This window comes from Trachypithecus francoisi, unplaced genomic scaffold, assembly GCF_009764315.1.
Source record: "Trachypithecus francoisi isolate TF-2019V2 unplaced genomic scaffold, Tfra_2.0 Lachesis_group4, whole genome shotgun sequence".
NCBI lineage: Eukaryota > Metazoa > Chordata > Mammalia > Primates > Cercopithecidae > Trachypithecus > Trachypithecus francoisi.
Window position 1 is genome coordinate 63,134,988 of NW_022681469.1, and position 22,286 is coordinate 63,157,273.

Genomic DNA, 22,286 nt, shown 5'->3' on the forward strand with positions numbered 1-22,286 from the left:
AAAAAGCATTAGAAGGTATGTTTAAATAGATATCACTTTCAGGGGTGCAGAGGAAAGAGGAACTCATTCATTTTCCTTCAGATATTTCACTACTCTGTGGATTGTAATAAGAAAGAATACTACAATTGGAATTAAAATTATTGAAATAGAATTTTAAAAGTAAAATGAATGACCATCAGAAAATGAAAGGAATAAAATACTGGACATGGTGATATATTCAATTTCTAATATTCTGCATTTCTGAGTCTTCTGGTAGCAATTAATTCAATAGCTGAACATTTCCCCTAAAGCCACAGAAATAGTATAAACAGACCCAAGAGTTCTGAAAAGAACAGAAGAACCATTTGGAACCAGAGAGGTCAGTAGAAAATATAGGATGTTCTGACCTAAAGTTTGGTATAGCCACAGTACGCTAGTAGGTAATGTGGATATTGCTTAGTAGTGAATAGCAGGATCTAAGTACTTTGATCCTTACGCCACACCAGGCATCAGCAGTGTCTCTCTTGACAATGAGAGACTTGAGATCTATCTTCTCTGCAGACCATATAAAAATAACTACACAAATATGCTACACTGCATGCATATGCAATGTCAAAGTTAAAAGATAGAAAGGCAATAGTAACAACAATATTTAAGGAGCAGAAGGCTTACACAATATTAATTGGACTTGAATGAATTCAGAAGGAGCCAAAGGAAGCCTTACATCTTTTATACATTTTAGAAATACCAATTACTATCCAAAAAAGACAACAATCAAACCACTGAGACAGGGATAAAGCCAAGACTGGGGACATACAAAGAAATGGCTTGTGCAAAAGATAAGGTGGGAGCTTGTAACCAGAAAAAATGAAAAAGTCGTAAGAACAACACTAACCCAACATTGTAAAATATCATTTCTATATATAATCAACAAAAATTATTTTTGAGATATTTATCTTTTTTCATACTAAGGTTTTGAAATCCAATTTGTATTTTACACTTGAAGCACATCCTAATTTGAGTTAGCCATAGCGTTCATCAGTACGTGACCAGTGACTATTATTTCAGATGATCTCCAGAAAAACAGTGGCATACATGAAAACTTCATTAGAATATTAGCTGATGCAACCACTGTGGAAAACAAAGTTAGAATGCGCATAACCTATGGCCCAATAATTCCATTTCTATGGAAATGGGATTGCATTCCATTGCCATAGAAGCAAAGACTTGACCACCACCACCAGTGAAACACTGAGACATTTATCATTTTCATGGAGTAAACTCTTTGCATGCATTGGAAAGAATATAACAGTATTTCTTGCAACTGGAATAACTATGTTTTATACACTCATACTAGAAAGGCAGATAAATCATTTGATCATTGAGCCATATGATTTCGCCTAGGAATGGTGGCCAGTTAGTAGACTTAGCTGGAAAGAACACTTGCACAATGATGCCAGCCTCTAGGCTTCTCTGAACCTCTGAATCTGTTCCATTCTTCTAAATTCAACCATGTAACAAGCCATCATCATTCCAAGGACCCCAAATGTTACCTGGATTTTATGCATATATATACAAAATTGTTAGTATTAAAATCCTAGCAATTACCAACTGATGCAACTTTAAGAGAGCACTGAACAAGTGGCATTATTACCTAGTGCCTTAGGTTTCCTAAACAGTATAGTAAAGAGACCACTGACTTAGCCTCTGAACTATACCTTTGTGGCTTGATAGCTATACCTCTCAGATACTCCTTCTCCTAATCTCTAAAATACAAGTAAAACCTGTCCCACAGGATTGTGGTGAGAAAAGTGCTTAGCACAATGGCCTCACATAGGCCAAGTCAAAATAGCTGCCCTATTAGAAGTTTTTTAAGCCATATGATTGGTATCAATTTACCTTTCAAACATTGCACAGTTATTTTTTCTGGATCATAATTAGAAGCATCTATTTACATCTAATATTTAAAATAAAAACGTCTAGTAATCAAAAATGTAAGGCAAAGGAAGACTATTAGAGCACTTTTAGACTTCCAAATTAAATATTGTTTTAGATATTATTCAAGTTTGGAGAGACTATAGTGAGAAAGAAATCACATATACTAGTGGTGGCAATGTTGACTGCTATTACATCTCCAAAGAGAATTTGTTATTCCATGGTCCTTATCCCTTGATTTAGTAACCCTAGTACAAGTTTTCCTTGGGAAATAGTTAAAAATACTAATATTTGTGTCCAAAAAGTTCATGAAAAATGACAACAACCTAAATCCTGAATATGAGACAAATGTGCATAACAAAAACATACATCCATAGAATTAGATAATAGTTACTTAAAATGATGCTTAAGGAGTTTAATCACATGGAGAAATGTTATATGTTTACTGAGATACAGAACTACCATACAGAGTAGAACATTAACTATATAAAAATGCATAGAAAAATAGGAACTAAGAAAAAAATTACTTTTGGTTTAAATTTATTTAAACAAAAATACAGCTTTCTTTTGAATTCATCACTGAATATTTTAACTAAATAAAAATCAATGACTTACATTAATTTCCTAATTTTTTTTTTACTGGCCAGCTTATAAACTTTTTTATATTGATTTTAAAAGTGCTATCAGGTGTCTTTCTTTGCCATGGGTGCCAGAAATGTTTAATTAATGTAGATGTCCATTATGTTGTTGTTGTTATTATTATTTGAGATGAAGTCTCTCTCTATTGTCCAGGCTGGAGTGCAGTGGGGTGAACTCAGTTCACTGAAACCTCCACCTCCCAGGTTTAAGTGATTCTCCTGCCTCAGCTTCCTGAGTAGCTGGGACTACAGACACGAACCACCACGCCGACTTTCTCACATTTCTAGTAGAGACAGCGTTTTACCATGTTGGCCAGGCTGGTCTCAAACTCCCGACCTCAAGTGATCTGCCCACTTCGGCCTCCCAAAGTGCTGGCATTACAGGCGTGAGCCACCATTCTGATCAGTCTCCATTACATAATTCTTTTGAAATTAATTAATGGTAGAATTATTTTCTCCTTATTGATTTCTCCTTATTGATAATTCTTTCAGCCTTTAATTTCTTGTGTGTGTGTGTATGTAAATGCTTTTGAGTATTGAATATATGCTTTTTAATGTATTAAGCAATGGCCATTAAAGTAAAAGGAAGGTATGTGTTTGCAAAATAAGAAATGCAGGATATCCCCAGTGGGCCATTTTTGAGTATTTAATGGAAAATGTGGCAGCCACCCAGGCAGAGTAAAGATCTCAAAAACTCTCAGTTACATCACTGGGTCTTATCTTAAAAGACTCATTTGTTGCATAGTGACAAATATCTTATAGCTACACTATTCCTACACTATTTGGGCCATGCACAATCATCTTGCTAAGGAAGCAAAATTATGACTCCAGGACTTCTTGAAATATGAGGAAACACAATTACTTTTAAACATTATTTTTATAGTAAAATGTTAGCTTAGAAAAGGGTGCTAACAACAATAAATATCCATTATGAGTAATTCTGACTCATTTTGAATTTGATTACCAGAATGACAAAAAATTCACCAGGTAAACTGATTGCCAACTTAAGCTGTTTTTCTCAGCATGCTTCCAAATTCTGTAAGACTAGCTTTTTTAGGAAAGCTCAGTTGCCATTTTTAAAACTCCTTCCAAGACAAGGTATTTCCTGACTTGGCAGAAATTAAAGCCAAAAATAATTGTCTCTTGCCATCACAGGTTAAGGGATTATAGTACCATTTATACAAACTGGGCATCAAGCAGTTAAACAGTAAGGCTTAGGTTGAGGTCTGGCTGCACCCCAGGGCCTGCAGGCAGCCGTTGGCACTCCTCAGGTTCAGTGGGAGGTGTTGTGTATGAGACAGGAAACAACCTTAGTGACAGGTGTGTTTGATTAATGAGGGAGAAAGAGGGAAACCATCTACAGCTTCCCAACCAATGACAAAATATGACAAGCTCTTCTCACAAGCAGAGAAACAGAATAGCCAAAGGGAGAAGGGGTCAGGGTGGCATCAGCAGGAAAAATGTCCTGTCTCACAGAGACCAGTATAGGAGAAGCAGAGGCTTGTATTAGAGAGTTGGACATACTTTATTAGAAAATAAATGAAATTATTGAATCTTTTCTTGAGGGAATACCATTTATTTGGACTTTAGGCATAAAATCTTAGAAAATAAATGAAATTATTGAATCTTTTCTTGAGGGAATACCATTTATTTGGACTTTAGGCATAAAATCTGAGTATTTTCAGAATGTCCTCTCTGAGATTGGCACAGAAGGACAGTACTAACCAGCCAAGCAGAAAATATTAGGTCACAAGAGACATATTACAAGCAGAATAAAGAAAACGTAGACACACAACAAAGATCTAGGAGGAGATGCTTTCCTAACTCCTAACTGAGAGAAATGAAGAAAGATTTATTAGTAGGAACACTGACATTGTAGCACGAATTATACCTGTTAACAGTATTTACAGTTTGCTGGATACATATACCTCTATACATAAGGGTATATGTATATATGTTTATATATGTATATGTGTACAAAGGTGTGTATATATATGCATATACACACATAGGCAAACACATGCCATTCTTTTCAACTAACTCCTTTTGCCATTTTTCCAAAGTCCTGTGGAGCAATGATAGAGACTACCTGAACATGTAATAACTCAGCTAACTTTTATTCATTCCCCTGATGCCAGGTGAACTTTACCTAGAAATCAGAGGTCACCAAGACCTTATACTAACTGAAAACTTCATGTACATTAGAATAGTCAAGGTGAGCCAGGAATACTAGTTGCTTTTGTTAGATTTTCTTCCCTCTGAAACCTAATCTTCCAAATTCAAAGAAATTGCCACAGAGCAAAATAATTTGAACAAGGACTGATTATCTGATATGATCACTCACCACATTTCAAGTATGATCTCATCTAACCCATCTAAACACTTGAGAAAATTTAGATTTTCAAACTATTCAAAGTACTGAAATTCCACATATGTCCTTGGTAATTCTCTGCTTCATTCAATAAATCTCCTTTCCAAATTACCACTTTCAAAATATTATTTGCCAACACACAGAAAATCAAAGATTTCCCTGAAAGGTTTATTGTCTTTCTACCAAAGGAACTTTCATTAGACTTCCAAATATTGAGAGAATTCTAATAACTACTATAATTCAAATGTACACATACATATGTATGTATGCATATCCATACACATATATGTAAAATTTTAAGTTATAGTGCTCAACTCCCACTACACACCCATTTTTAAGTGTGTAAAAATATACTTGAAATGCAAAAAGCATAGTTTTGTTTTTGGAAATGCAGTTTGCTTTATAACTTCATTGTGTTGATACCATAGGGATCCTCATCAAAAAGGTACAATTTTGTTTAATATATAAAATAAATACAATTGTATTGGCGAAAATTTTCTCTCATGAATTGACAACCAAAAACTTCTCTTCTAAAAGTGTTTTCTTTTAAGGTTTGTTTTTGGTTTTGCTTCTACATTGAATCCAAAACACTGTAACTAATAATGATAGTTGTTACCACTCATGAAGTGCTGAGAGAAACCAAAATGTATGTCCCTTTAAGATGACTGTTAGTTAAAATTATTCACCACAGCTAAAGAGGAAAAAAAAACTGCTTAAACTTGTAGCAACAACATTTTCATATAGTGTTAATTAGATCAAAGTGAACATGTCTTTTTAAAGTAAAATGAAATTTTTCTATGGTTTATTTTCTAAAAAAATATTTAACTCAAGAACACCACCAAAAACAAACTCTAAAGCTTATTTTATATAAATGCTAAAATCTATTCAATTTTTTCAACATAATAACAAAACCAAGGACAGTGGAGTGAAATTATTAAGTATTTTTGGTTTGTATAAAAGCTTGGAACAATTATTTAGATTAATTCCCAGACTGTTCATTAAAACATTGTTGTTACTTATTTAAGACAGCAGTAATTGTTTAACCCCCTAGTCTCCCATGATTTAAATATTCTAATAGCCCTAACATGCTATTAATGTTAATAGATTCATTCTTTTATAACTATATTAGAAATTCGTCATCTGCCTTTTAGTCATTTACATTGCATAAAAAGTATTCTTATCATCCCATTAAAAAACCCTTCATGTTAGTTATAGAAATCCATATACCTTTCTTTCTTTCCACAGCTCCTACTAAAGTGCCATCTCATATGGATGGCAAATAATATTTCAAACAGAATTATAAAAAGCCTAGATATAACATATTTGAACCACTATTTTCTACTAGGCAAAATTTTTAACTTACACAAAGTTCTTAACAGTTTTTAACTGTTCTTAACATAATAGATTTTATGGTGTTTATGCATATTCAACCAAACAAACTTCTTTTATTAATGTATTACAGAGACCAGAAGGATTAGAGATGGGAATAAAATATTAAAACCTTTTATTTGGAGTTTACATGTGAAAAGCAAATAGTCCTCAAAAGCTATTATTTTTTTCTTTATAGCATGAATGATTGGATCATTGTTATATTAATTTAATAATTAACATGTTCATTTAACTTAGCTTATTTCATCTTCTTACTTGCCGTACATTAACCCAGGAAAGTACAAATAACATGAACTCTTAGTAAGAAGGTAAGCTGGTAATAAGTAATTGAAACATCTAAGATTATCAATTTATTTTCTTCACTAGAAATGCATTTTTTGCTCAGATATTTGGCCACCCAAACATTTCAAAATAAACCCATAGACTCACCTCCATATGTAAAATATATATATACACACACATATTACTTACCTCAGTCAAATGTGGTGTAGGGTTAAATCCACAGAGATTACACACTTGATTCTTGCATTCAGTGCAAGTACTGAAGTTAGGAGGATCCTTAGAACCTATGTTGAGTTCAGTTTTGCAGACAGGACAGGTTGATTGTGGTTTGGGAGATCTCTCCAGTTTTGTGGGAAGGACAGCCTTTTGAGGCTCAGCTGTTAAAGATTTGCTATCTTTAATAAGTGGTGGCTTTTTTTCTGTTTCTGTTCTTTTTACTGTTGGAGCTTGTTCAGCTTTGGGCTCTAATTTTTCAGCTGCTGGGGCTTTTGTTTCCTTTTTCACAGGTATAATTTTTGCAGGTGCTGGTGGTGCTTGACCTGTGGATTTGGGTGGCCCTTGTGAAGCAGGTGGCTGTGAAGGGGCAGGGGCTTGTTTTGTTGGGGCCCCTGGTCCACTTTGTGAATGAGGTCCAGGTTGGCCTGCAGTGGAAATTAAATTTGATGCCTGGCTGAAGATTGATGCTCCAAACCCAAAGAGTTTCCCAGTCACGGTCTCTTGAGGAGTTGTAGGCTGTGATTTGGGGGCATCAGTAATACTTCCCAGATTCAGACTGAAACGTCTTGACTGCTCCTGAGGCTTTGGGGGCTGTTGAGGTGTGGGGACAGTTTGGCCAGCAGTAGGTCGTGGGCCAGGGGGTGTTGGTGACCCTTTTGGCATTGGCTTGGCATCTGGTTTAGGACTCGTTTTGGTTTGTGCTTTCTTGGGCTCTTCCTTCTTTTGTACGGGGTCAACTTGTTTTTGACCTTTGCTCTCTGAACTAGGACCAGGATGTGAAATAATTTTTGAATCTGATGCAGGTCGAGGTATGGCTTTAGAATCAAATGGGGTGACTTTTTCCCCTGTTGGTGGAAAACTCTGTGAGGGTTTGGCAGAGTCTGTTTTTAGAGGAGCGGTTGTTTTCTCTTCAGCTTGTGACTGTACTTTGGAGCTTGGAATATCAGGTGTTGTTGCTGATGATAAAGATACAAAGTCTGTGGTTGGCTTTACCATCTTGGGCTGCTTTGGTTTATCATCAGCAACAGGGGCCTTGTCCTGCTCAGATGGGACAGAAGGTTCTTTGGGAGGGGCTGGCTTGGATGGAGAATCTGCCTCAGGAGGCTGCTTGGCCTTGGCTGAAGGAGGGCCATGGAGGGTTGGTTGTTTCACTAGTGGTGGCTTTTTAGGCTCAGGTACCTTGGAGAGATCCTGTTTTGGTGCAGCATCCTTCTTTGGGGAAGTCTGCTGTGGCTGTGGGGATGATTTGCTCACTGCTGATGTAGCGGTAACAGGTGCAGCCTTCGGTTTGGGCTGGGGTGATGATGGAACTGGAGCCAGATCCCCACCTAGAGCTCTTTTCATTTGACAGTTCAAACAGAGCCACTCTTTGACCTACAAATAAAATAAAACAATGGTCACCAAGACAATAATACTGTAAAAACACAAAAATGTTTTCAAAACATGCATACTGCCATCTGAAACGATGTCTCGCATCATTCAAAGCAGAAAAGGCAGAGAAAATTATTTTAATAAATTGTTATTAAAATATAATATTTTAATGATATTAAAATACAATTAGTGGGCCAGGCATAGTGGCTCACATCTGTAATCCCAGCACATTGGGAGGCTGAGGTGAGCGGATCATGAGGTCAGGAGTTTGAGACAAGGCTGACCAACATGGTGAAACCCCGCCTCTACTAAAAATACAAAAATTAGCTGGGCATGGTGGTGTGCACCTGTAATCCCAGCTACTCAGGAGGCCGAGGCAAAAAAATCGCTTGAACCTACGAGGCTGAGATTACAGTGAGCCGAGATCATGCCATTGCACTCCAGCCTGGGCGACAGAGTGAGGCTCCGTCTCAAAAAAATTATATATATATAATTTATATATATATTTACATACATATATAAAAATATATTTAATATATATATACCTATATGTATATATATCTATATGTGTATGTGCGTGTGTGTGTGTGTATATATATATCTCCTCAGGGGCTAACGTACCCTATATTTTAAGGAATAAAGTAAAAATCAAATATAGTTTTGTGTTTCTTCTAATGGTAATTGTTATTATTTGCCTTTGATTTACTTAAATTTTTATTATTCCCAGAAATAGAAAACCATGTACAATTTTAAGAAAAAGCAAGTTTTATGTTTTTTTCTTAACAAGCTTTCACAAAACTTGTTTTTTCTTAGATTATACATGGTTTATTATTTCTGGGAATAAAACATGTTAGATACCATAAATCAGTTATGAGAGTTATTTCCTCTATTGATGGCTCATAATCAATTTTAAGATACACAGCCCAGAGTAGGATTGCTAAATTATGAACATATTGCTACTTTTTAAAATTGGCAAAGCATTACTCCCCCCTCCAAGGTGAAATTCAAATATTTAAAAATACAAATTGTTAACCATGCTGAGTTAGAAATAGGATATTCTCTATTAGCAAAGTAAATAAAAAATAATAGCTCTCCCTTAAATGATCACAAATAGCATGATTTAATAGAAGAAACATGGCTTCCTTAGAAATTTTATGAAGATACTTGAAAAAGCAATATGAGTAAGGAATGTACATATTTCACTGGTGATATATACATGTACGTGTATGCATGTGAATGGCAGAGATTTGTATATATATGAGATATACATATATATATACACAATATGCAAATGTTTTTGTATTGCATCTATTGTGAAAAGATGTTGTGTTTAATACCATATTTTAGAAGATAATTTAAAAGTACCTATGTTTAACATTTACCTTTTTTATTATTCTAAAATAATGTTTCCTTATAACTATTTTAAATCTTACCAAAATAATTTAGCATATATAATTATACCATGATCCAACCTTCTCCACCCAATGTAACCAATGTAAATAATTTGGCACTGAAATTCTTTGTACAGAATGCTGCACAATGAAAAAATATATATAAATATAAGGAGCACAGGCACCAGACAAATTTCCCACAGTACAAAAGCTGGCAAACAGTACATTTGCTATTTTCAAACAATTTCTTTTTGAAAAAAAAAAATTGAATTAATCATTCCTAAACATTTTAAAACTTCTTTGAAATTATTTAAACTCATATACCAGTATCACAAGGCTTATTTTGCACTCTCATGGAAAGTAAACTTATGTTTGGAGAAGGTTAAATGAGATTTTCAATTTGAACTGAAATGTTATACTTCTGTTTTAAAAACGGAATCAAAAAGTAAAACTATGATATTGTTAAATATGGGTGGTAGGTATATGGATATTCATTCATTCATTCATTCATTCGTTTATTTAGTGACACAGTATCGCTCTGTCACCCACGCTGGAGTGCAGTGGCTTGATCTTGGTTCCCTGCAAGCTCCACCTCCCGGGTTCATGCCATTCTCCTGCCTCAGCCTCCCGGATCGCTGGGACTACAGGTGCCCGCCACCACGCCTGGCTGATTTTTGGTATTTTTTAGTAGAAAGAGGTTTTCACCGTGTTAGCCAGGATGGTCTCTATCTCCTGACCCCGTGATCTGCCCGATTCGGCCTCCCAAAGTGCTGGGATTACAGGTGTGAGCCACCGCGCCCGCCATGGATATTCATTATATTTGTTTTCAGTATGGGTATTATACACCTCTGTACTCACTATATTGTCTTAACCTTTCTATATGTTTGAAGCATTTCACATAATAGCTCTTTAGACATATAAATATTTTAAGTCCCAAAACAATCAAACAATTGCTACTTCTGCAAGTACCATGACAAAAGGCAGGCAAAAATGTAAGAAAAATTTCACTCCATTTTCCTTAATGGAAGGAAATATGTCTATAAATATGCATCTACCCACTCACCCATATCCCCTATTATCAATGTCAACTCTGCTGTTCTACTATGTGTTTTTCTCATTAATTTTCTTCCATAGCCTCACGTGATCACCTCATAATCATGCAGCCAGACAAAATAAGAAAAATATAATTAAAGGCATAATTCTTACATGTATAGTCACTGACATTTTTCTATAAAATACCTATTACATGCAAGATCTGTATCCATATTAACTAGTTTAATTTATAAATTTCCAGGATTAGTAATTTTCATTAATATTAATTGCTTTTATGCTTTTTAACAAGTGTCATAACCAAAGTAGTTTCAAAATAAACAATACTTATTCTTTTATTCAAATATGTATTGAGCACCTTCTACAAGGCAAATACCACTGAATAAAAGACGCAAAAATCAGGCCAGGTGCTGTGGCTCAGGCCTATAATCCCAGCACTTTGGAAGGCCAAGGTGGGCAGATCCCCTGAGGTCAGGAGTTTGACACCAGCCTGGCCAACATGGTGAAACATTGTCTCTACTAAAAATATAAAAATTAGCCAGGCGTGGTGGTGCATGCCTGCAGTCCCAGCCATTCAGGAGGCTGAAACAGGAGACTTGCTTAAACCTGGGAGGCGGAGGTTGCATTGAGCCGAGGTGCACTCCAGCCTGGGTGACAGAGTGAGACTGTCTTAAAAAGAAAACACACAAACAAAAAAAGCAGCAAATATCCCTGTCCTGATGAAGGCGATATAACAACCAAACAAGTGAATGCATAAAACAATTTCAAGGTTATGGTAGATATCATAAGTGGGATTTGAACAATGAGAACACATGGACACAGGGAGGAGAACATCACACAGCAGGGCCTGCTGGGGGGTGGGGAGATAGAGGGTGACAGCATTAGGAGAAATACCTAATGTAGATGACGGGTTGGTGGGTTCAGCAAACCACCATGGCACGTGTATGCCTATGTAACACACCTGCACGTTCTGCACATGTATCCCAGAACGTAAAGTATAATAAAAAAAAGAGATTAAAAAATTATGACATAAAATCCCAATTCAAATTGCTTTAAAAAGAGAAACTATTATCTTTAGATAATAGTCAGTGGACAATACAGATGGCAGAATTAAAGCCTCATCATATTTTCTAACAGAATTTTCTGATAAACTTGATTAAATAAAAATTTTAAGCATCACTAAACACATACAAGAAATAAATTCAAACCTGCACAAAAAATAAAGTACAATGAATGAAGATAAGATGTACTCGAAAAAAGAACTGAATAAATATTCTACATATAAAAAAAATCTGATGATATTGTGGTGATTCTTTGCTGCTAGTTTCTCTTTTTTTCCTCTGAAAAATTTCTTGGGATGTATTTGGTTTGATTGGTAAAATTCTAAGTTTCTTTGCAATCTGAACATTGGCGCTTCATACATAGCCAGTAGGCCCTAACATTATCTTTGGACAACTGTAAAATTAGAACACTACCAGACACATTTAATGTATGATGTATACCAACACTGGGACACATTTTATACTATCTTTATTCCAAAATCAAACGATTCTCTGTGGTGTATAAATGTACATGGATATATCTCTACCTAAGCAGAGAGTTAGGAGAGTTAGTAAAAAGAAGGTGGAAAATAGGAGTCACTGTCCCTTCACAGGGAGAGAATTCTGCTTCTCTCCTAATATACCCTTTGCTTGAACAGACTCCACCCCCTCATCTTTTGTCCTTTAAATGACCACATTTATTTTAACTTTGATAAACAACACAGAAAAGATATTTGATCCATCATTTTTTCCCCCTCATTGCTATAATACAGCTTGAAATCATTATCTATGGCTAGCACAACATAAAAAGCTTTTATCCTCTTAGTATTTTTTAGAAAGCACCTCCTTTTTATTTAATTATATTAGCTAAATCTGTTGAAGGTAGAAATGATTTGTATTTTGGCACTTAACAGTCTTGTACTGAAAACAGCAGCATTTGCAAGCCCCTGATTCAACTGACAAAAAGAAAAAAGCAAAGAATCTTTCCTATATATTGACCAAATGAAAAAGTCCATAACCAGCCCCAGCATTAACATCACAAACCATCTTTGATGTCAGTCAGGTCTTTCACAGTGCACTTAGGGCAAGCAACGGATAGTAATACTCTCACTGCTTTCTCAGTTATCCAAGTTCAAAATCTCACAATATTTTTACCACATTCCCATTTATTCTGAAGTGGGTCTGGATTGCTTGTGAAAGGTTCTCTCACATTTCCAAAGCCACTGTCTCTCATTTGGCTATTATTTCTCAAACACTTCACATTAAACCTGTTTAATACAACCACACCCCTTCAAACCTCAATGCCTCCATGAAAAGTAAAAATTTTTACAAGAAATTTAACGTATATAATTCTGTTGGTGTTCTTATGCTAGTATTTATGTAATTCTGTTATTTCCAAGGCTGTATCTCCCCAAAGACTCAAAAAAACAAACTGTAAAGACTTACTCATAGTAGTCTTTCTATTAATCTCCAGTGTATAAATGACACTTTAAGCATCAGTTATGTTCACAAACATTTTTTGAACTGGTTTGATTAAACAAATTAATTTAAAATGTTTAACTGTGCTCTGTGTTTACTGTGAATCTCCCACTGTTCAGCCAATCTGTACAGCATTCTCAAGATGCATGCCATTCTCCATAGAACCCTACTTTGTACCTTAGGCCACTGAAAACCTATTCTCATTTTGATTCAGATTGAAGAGTCTCTCATAATTACAACATCTGCTAGCCATGCCTGGAGATAATCACTGTCTTGTTTCACTTCCAAAATTAAACCTTTATCTCCAATCCTGAGTAGAGACACACCTGCCACAGACACTTTCTGCCAGTTACACATAGTACCTATAATACACTTCGTCTCTTCATTCTGCGTGATTGGGTTTTCATCTTCTAGAGCCATAAATGAAAATCTTAGATGATTTTAGTCCTTATCACTCCCTCCCCATGCCTGATTCACAGAAGATGGAGAAGTTAGACAGACAATCTCTGCAGTCATGCCTGATTCACAGAAGATGGCTTCCACAAAGATTTCCTAAACAACTTCCCAAGTGCCCTGTCAAAAGTGGCATTGCCTCTCCAACATTATACTACCACCCACATCCATTTGACAAATGGTGGAAGAAATGGAATAAACTCTACCCGCAGAGCCTACAACCATATCAATGTGTCCTGAAATGACTCTTACTTCAATGTGCAAACACTAAAAGGAAAGAATCCAACTGTCTTAGATAGATCTGTCAAGCCTGAACTTCTCCTAAATTCTAGAGTTTGTATGACAAATAAGGAAAAATAGCCATCTTTGCTTTCCCTACCAATAGCCTTACTTACAGAAGGTGCACAAATGAAATTCAAGGTGTGAAGATACAACTGTTTAATGAGCTATTTAAACTCAATTATCTCTATGGAAAGGAACAAAAGAAAGGCATAAAAGTATTTGTTCCTTTAGTCTTCTGATTTAATGTGCTATATAAATGGGAGTAAGAAGATAATCAGACAGGATTTCTGCTCATTCTGAGGCCACTGTGTATTCTAATGTGGATCTGCATATAATTCCAACACACCTGTCTGCTTAATTCAATTCCTGCAGTTTTATTTTGTTAAGGTTTTGTTATGTATGAGAGATGTCAAATATAGCAACACAAGTTCATTGTCTAAAGCCTTTGATACATAATCATAAGCACCCTATTTATATTTTTCAAGAAGTACTACTTGAAGGTTTAATTGTGAACTTCACATAAAGAGTATCAATTAATGGTGCCACTTTCAAAATAAAGTATCAAAGCTATTGATTACCAAAAAATTATATTCTGATTTTTAAGAGTGTATCTTCAATAATGACTCAAAATAATCAACTTGATACATCTAAGCAATGAAGTGAATTGATATATTTGGGGGTTTCAGAACTAAAGCATATTCCTGCTCAGAATTATTATTAATTTATTAAGATTCAAAACAGAATGGAAGCCCCTTCCCCCACACACATATACACAGTTCCAGAAAGCATAATGACTAATATCCTCTCTTCTATGTAACTCTAACTGGAAAATTTAAACACATATACATAATATTCATAATATGATCTCTGCTCAATTACATAGCCATAGTACTTGGAATAATGAAACATCAAAAGAACAAACACAATGTTAGGAATTTATATTTGCTCCTTTTCGTACTGTTCACATCAGCTGTTAAATAAATTTTCTTCAATCATGCTCTTTTCCTGTTTTTGCACAATGGAACCTGTTGGGCTCTTACTTTTAAACTCACCACAACTAAACTTTTCTGCAAACCATAACATCTAAATGGACCATTTACTCCATCAAAGCAGTATTCTCATTCTCTCTTACCTGAGTCGTGATTCCCAGTCAATTTTGGGCTCCTCTCATGTTTATGTAAATGCTATCCATCTTTTACAATCCACATTGAATTTCCTCCTTTGTTATGTATTATTCCATCATCAATGAACATCTGCTGTTCTTCAACTATTACAGTACCATTATACCCTGAACCACAGCATTTAAATTCAAATATGTAGTGGCTTACAGTATTTTCCAATTGTTTCCTCTTGTCTCCTCATATAAAGTTTTAAAAGGTGTAAACATGGTCGGGCATGGTAGCTCACATCTGTAATCCCAGCACTTTGGGAGGCCAAGGCGGGTGGATCACCTGAGGTCAGGAGTCCAAAACCAGCCTGGCCAATATGGCGAAACCCCGTCTCTACTAAAAATACAAAAATTAGCCCGGCATGCTGGCATGTGCCTGTAGTCCCAGCTACTCAGAAGGCTGAGGCAGCAGAATTGCTTGAACCCAGGAGACGGAGGTTGCAGTGAGCTGAGATCACGCCACTGTAATCCAGCCTGGGAGACATAGCAAGACTCCATCTCAAAAAAATGAAAAAAGAAAAAAAAGAGCAAACACTTATGCTTACCCTTACCTCTATGTTGGATATCAAGTAATTTTTAGATATTATTTAATGGCAAACTCTGCAAAAGGCTTTTCTTCTATTTCTCATCATATTATTTTTAAATACTTATTGAAGACCTTCTATTACTTTGAATACCAAAAATATATAATACAACCAGACTAAAGGTTTTAAAAAATCAGGATTAGGAAGATGAAATTGAGATAAGGCTTGATAACAGATTATGTTTTCTGCTACTCAAGGACTGCTCAAGCCACCTGAGCTCCCCTACAGGGGCAGTTACTCCCCAACAGCAGTTTGGATTCAGATGACTCACTGTAGTTGATGTCTTTAGCTATTCATATTCATGCATAACTTATTTTGGTTAAAAACTAGACAATAGCATTCCTCAGAACTGTGATGGCATACTCAGCAACTTAATAAAACAATTTTCTTTAAAATAATACATCTAGAAATTGAATGGATATCTCCTCTCTGAAATTGCATGTATTACAATTTCTGCTATGTAATTCAGTAGCCATAAACAAACCTTGTAAAACATAAACTAAATACGCCCTCTTTTCACCATCATAATACTAACTGAATGCTAGCAATAACATTTCTAAATCATTACAAATAGGATCAAGTGATAAAAGCATATTTTAATATGTTTGTCAGGATTGCCCTCCCCCTCGCAAAATAAAAAAACAAACTGACACTTTCACCAAAGCACAATTTATAAAATAATTACAGTACACGGATATGAAAGTGTATCCATACTGTATCACAATTACACAAAGAGAGGAGGATCTCAAATCAGTAAACTGGACTTACATACATTATGCATTAACACTTCTAAACTGCCTCTCATGCAGTGAATTCAAACTTTTACACCTCAGTTGATTAACACTCACCTAGGTCTACCACAAAACATTGCAGCCTGTGATCCAAGGGTTGAATTAGACAGTGTTTGTGTAAGTATCTGAATAGTTTACTGCATTGTCCTCTTATTATTTCATTTAGAAATAACAAAAGATTACATTAGGGAAAAGAATCAAAGGTCTAAATATGAACTCATTCTATATGCTGAAAGCAGCATATCTTTAAATCAGATGCTCACTAGAATTAAGCCAATTACTTGCATGTTGACTTGAGAAGGAAATAAACATATTTTTAAAAATATATGAAATCACTGGGTGCAGAGGCTTATGCCTGTAATCTGCACACTTTGGGAGGCCAAGGGGGGCAGATCACCAGGGGTCAGGAGTTCAAGATCAGCCTAACCAACATGGTGAAACCCTGTCTCTACTAAAAATACAAAATCAGCCAGGTGTGGTGGCACATGCCTGTAATCCCAGCTACTCACGAAGCTGAGACAGGAGAATCACTTAAACCTGGGAGGCGGAGGTTGCAGAGAACTGAGATCATACCATTGCACTCCAGCCTGGACAACAAGAGTGAAACTCCATCTCAAAAAAAAGATAAAAATATATGAAATCCTTAAATATATTAAGGCTTCTATAAAAAGAATGTTCATAAGGAACTTTTAGCTTATTTTAGCTCTGTGAATAGACACTCCTTACAACTGTCAATTATTAAAATTTTACACAGATATATGTATAACCATTTAATAGTATATTTAGGAAAAATCTGATTTTAACATGATTAATCCGCATTACATTATTTTCAAAAATGTTTTACAAATCTTACCTACATTTTTCGTTGTAATTTATTTCCTTCTATTTCTTTAACCCATTTACAGGACAGATTAACTATCCTGTCAATAAGTTAAAAACTTTAAATAAATTTAAAAAGATCTACACATTAAAAATTTTCCCCAAAAGTACAATTACAGAACCCTAATCACGTGTTCACATAGTAAAGCCTGCTACTTGATTTCTTTAAATTGTATTGTATAAGTAGAAATCTGTTCATAAGAGTTGTTTTGAGTATTCAACTGGTAATGCTTACTTTGCTGAACAAAGAGAAGTGCCATATTTCTATAAATTGTATTACAAGTGATTTTTTTATTAGAGAGAAAGAAAGAATAGGAAAGATACTTTACTACTTTATATTGAAGTGAGAACTGATCTCATCTATATGTATTTTTTCATATTCTCCTTTACAAACAAGATTCCATCTTAAATTGCTAAGCATTTGGCTCTCTTTTTAGACTCTGAATTCTACTTCTGACAGTGGCCCGTTAAAGTTATGACCTTCATCATCTCTAGTCTCAATTTTGAACAGAGTGGCCCGCTCAGAGTAGGAGTTCACAGCTTTCTTAGAAGGCAAAGAAGTATGAATCAATAAGACTCTGACTTTGGACAGAAGTATGTATAAAGGCAAAAAACAAGTACTCTTAAACCTCGATTTTTTTCAACTACGTATTTTGAAAATATCCCTGCCAAGAACGTTAATTTCTTTTTAATTTTAAGGATATGTAAATATATACACATGCATACACTTGCCATAACTCAGAAATTTAGAAAATGGTATCAAATAATGGAATCAAATAATCCAGTCAAGGACAATGTGATCTCCCATAAAAAGGCAATAAATTTTGGGTCAGCAAATCTTACTTCTTGTATGGGATCCATTACCAAGTAATTCTGTGACTGTGCAAAAGTCATTTAAATTCTTAAACTCAGTTTTCTTATCTACCAATGGAGTCAATAATGATGGTGTTATCCCTATCTGCTTATTAGAATGTTATGAAGATTTTTGTTAGTAGTGGTAATAGTGCTAATAGTAATAACAATGAATGTTTACCTATAATTTTAATTTCAGAGCCCTTCCACTTATATTGCCAAATGTGAGTTTTAGCTTACGAATACTCTCGCATTACAAATAATGAAACTAAACACTTAAAAAAAAATAAAGTCACCTGACCAAATCACACAACAAATAAGTAGCTGATCTAGGTAGGATTCATACCCACGTTGCCCAAGTTTAAAATCTCATATTTTCCAGTTTTCCAAAGCACCATCTTATGATTAATTCATCAATAAGCATGGCAGATTTCAAAATACTTTATAATATGAATTCTGATTTTCTTAATCTCTTTACTCATCTTTAAAATGTGGATACCACCTCATTAAAAGAGCATAAAATGACGAAATGCATATAAAGTGCCTAGTGCACAGTTTGAAATGCATGGTGTTCTAACTACAATCTCTCTTCCCTGTGACAAGAGACCAAACTCCTTTCTTATTGAAGTAAGATAAAGACAAGAAGCATTGTTTGTAGTGAAAATGTTGCTTCCTTATCAAAGGTAACAAGACGTACTTTTCAGTGAATTCATAGTCATGTCACTAAGAGTGGACATACGTGAGAGGCAGAGCTAGGACCAGAACCCATACTGATTGACACCTTACTGATACACTTCATACTATTATTACTTTAAGGATAACTAGTATAAACTTCTAATAGATTATTTACCTCTTTATCTTCAATGTAATAATATATTTGAAGTATTTCTAAATGTAGCTCATGTATCTAAACTAAAATGAAGATACCAAGAGAATTTAGTTATAAATTAAAGATGTGAAATAGGAACTGTTAGATATGTGTGCTTTCTCAAGGAATATAAACAATGAGCAAGTTACCCCATTACTATATTCAGCTTACTGATCCAATAAATACTTTTTTTTTTTTTTGAGACAGAGTTTTACTCTTATCGCCCAGGGTGGAGTGCAGTGGCGCAACCTAGGCTCACTGCAACCTCTGCCTCCTGGGTTCAAGTGATTCCCCTGCCTCACTCTGACTCTAGAGTAGCTGGGATTACAGGTGCCCACCACCACGCCCAGCTAATTTTTTGTATTTTTAGCAGAGACAGGGTTTCACCATGTTGGCCAGGCTGATCTCGAACTCCTGACCTCAGGTGATCCACCCACCTCAGCTTCCCAAAGTGCTGGGATTACAGGCATGAGCCACTGTGCCTAGACCCAATAAATGATCTTAACAGTGGGTACCTGCCTTCACAGCAGAACATCTGTTCCTACCAAGCTAATAATACATAACAACAGGCTTACTAGACATTATGAAAGTTGGCTCTCCAGAAAGATACCTGAAACATCTAGTCATTTAAAAGCTGAAAGTAAAAAAAAAAAGGCTTTGGTTCTAATGATTAAATTTATGTATGTATATAATATTAATATTACATATAATGTATATGCCTAGGTGTATATTAACATATAAATCCAGGGAGTATCCAAATTGGATCACATCAAAGATGAGAGCTAAACAAATATAGTGTTTGTAAACATAATTAAACAATACATATTTTTAAATGATTGAATCATATTTCTTTAATTTCATTAGAAAACTACTTTAAATAAAGATAAATTCATTTTGTTATAATTAGGATATTCTCACTTTAAATAGTATGAACAATACCATGGAGATTATCAGAGAATTGCAAAAAACTCAATATACTTTGTTTTCCAAAAACCTTATACATAGAATCTAGGTACTTTATTTTTCTCTATTGGCTTCATGCAAACATTAGGACCAGTTAAAGCATACATGGCTGTGACAAGCAAAGAATGAACAAAGAAACTGACCAAACTTGGCATCACAGGCTTAAAATATTTCAAATCCTCATTGCTATTTGGAATGAAAAATAAGTCTTGACATTTCACCAAGAAGAATACCAAGGCTGAAGATGTAAAAATGAAGAATCAAGTTCTTTAGCCCTTTATATCATATACTTGTTTAAGCATTTGATGATTTAGTGTTTTTAAATTATACCAGTGTTAATTTTAGTTATAACATGAATTTTAAAAATAAAAAAATAGTGCATAAATGTATGACATAAAAAGTAAAATCCTCCCTCACTACTACCAAGTCTTACTTTCTGGAATCAATCGATATTAACTTTTGCTTTTAGTTTTTCTTGTGGTTGCCATTAGAATATCAAATAGTAGGTTTTGATTTTATTTTTTATATATAAATTAAAAATCTAATATATTTTTACCTTGTTATCCAAGGTGAATTTTTTCATAAGACAACATTATACTATTACCTGTGTTTAGGAATAGAAATAGCTCCTTATGCTGTAGATTTCTTAAAATGCTCATTCCTCTACATCCACATTACAACAGGCAGGAGTGAAGAAAACTTCTCAGAGTTATCCACACTCTTGGGTACATTCACACCCTTTCCTTCCTTGGTACCCTCACCCTTGACCCACAGCCTCAGTTAGGACTACAGCCACCGATTAGAATTTTAGTCACCATTAAAAATTCTAGATTGCCAAGTAACTCATCAATTTCAGACTGTAATCACCCAATAGAAGGGAGTGAGGGAACCCTACAACCCAAACCCATCCCTCTCTTGGAACATACTACAACCGTCCCTTACTTCAATTTTCTTCATAACACATTGTCATCTGTCTCACCATATGTTGTATTTATTTGTGACTCTTACTAGAAGACATGCTCCATAAGGGAAGGCTTTTCCCAACTTTGTTCACTCTCGTATTCCCAGAGTCAAGAACATGCCTGAAGTATGGTAGATGCTAAGTAAGTAAATACTTTTTTTTCTTTTGTTTTTTAACTCTACATAATCTGGGAAAATTCTAGGTCCTTATTTTTCAGACCATTAACTGAGTTCCTTTTGTTTACCCTCAACCAGCCCATTGAAATTTGTGTATGTTAACTATAAAGGAAATACCTTCTTACATATCTCTCAGGAATAGTAAGAATTTTCTTACATTCTTTGAAGAATGAACTTTTTCCTATGGGGTTATTTTTGTTATTGTTTCTATCAGTTCATGTATGTCATTCATGTGGTGTTATTGCAAAATGTCTAGTTAGGCTCTTAATCCACTCACAGGTACAGTTTTTTGTCTGTTTGTAGACAGTTCTGCTTCCCCATTTGTTCTCTACTTCGAATGAGAGAAAACAGGACAGCAGTGGGTCAGTATCTGAGTAAGGACAGTTTTACTCTGATGGTAATAATTTAGAGCATTTGACTTATAGATGAGTAATGTTCTATTTGTTTTCTTTTTTGCAATACCCCATTGTGGGAGAGGAGCATCACCTTCACTTCTATTCTTCTTTTTGAAGGTTCTTTTTTTCTTATGGGGGCCTTTCCTCAGGCAGGTCACCCTTTCATTTGTGGATTAATCTCTGGCTTTAGCCTGAAGGGGTTCCTCTTATATCTTGTCTTCCCAGTGAAGATTAAGAGACCAATTGTCCTTTTGTTCCTATTGCAGTTCTGCAATTTATTCTTTGATTGCTACCCACATCCCACTACTGCTTTTTATATTTTTTGATTCCAAGTTAGGGTTTCTCTGAGGTCTCCTGAGTAGCCAATTGGATAGTGGTTTTCTCAGCTCTTTGTCCTTTCAATTTTCTTTCTACCTTCAAGGAATTCTTCAACATACCAACTTAACGTTTTTGGAGCTCTTTCACATTTCTTGGAATGACTATACTTTAAATCTTTTTAAAAGTGGGACTTGAAGATAGAGGAGATGAGCATCTGTGTGCTCAGTCCTCCTTTTTAAGAGGAACTGTGTGGCAGTTTTTGCTTAGAATTTCAGGTAAAAAAAAAAAAGTCTTTGTGCTAAAAACAGCAAGCAACTAAAAAGAGAACATCCTCTTTTCTAAAAGTTCTTTCAGTTACTTCACCATCAGGAATGTCTTACAGGCTTTTTCTCTCCACAGAGTCCAGCCTCCTGATATCTGGCATAGCTCCACTATTTTCTACCAGCTCTTCCGAA

General features: G+C 35.0%; 1 protein-coding gene across 1 annotated transcript in view; it reads right to left on the bottom strand.

The window, feature by feature from the left end:
- The window catches only part of PCLO (piccolo presynaptic cytomatrix protein), a 412,169-nt gene that overhangs the window by 376,767 nt on the left and 13,116 nt on the right, over nucleotides 1-22,286 (bottom strand). Inside the window, exon 3 of the mRNA XM_033192933.1 lies at nucleotides 6,784-8,184. Within this exon, the coding sequence (XP_033048824.1) occupies nucleotides 6,784-8,184 (1,401 nt within the window). The remainder of the gene's footprint in view (nucleotides 1-6,783; nucleotides 8,185-22,286) is intronic.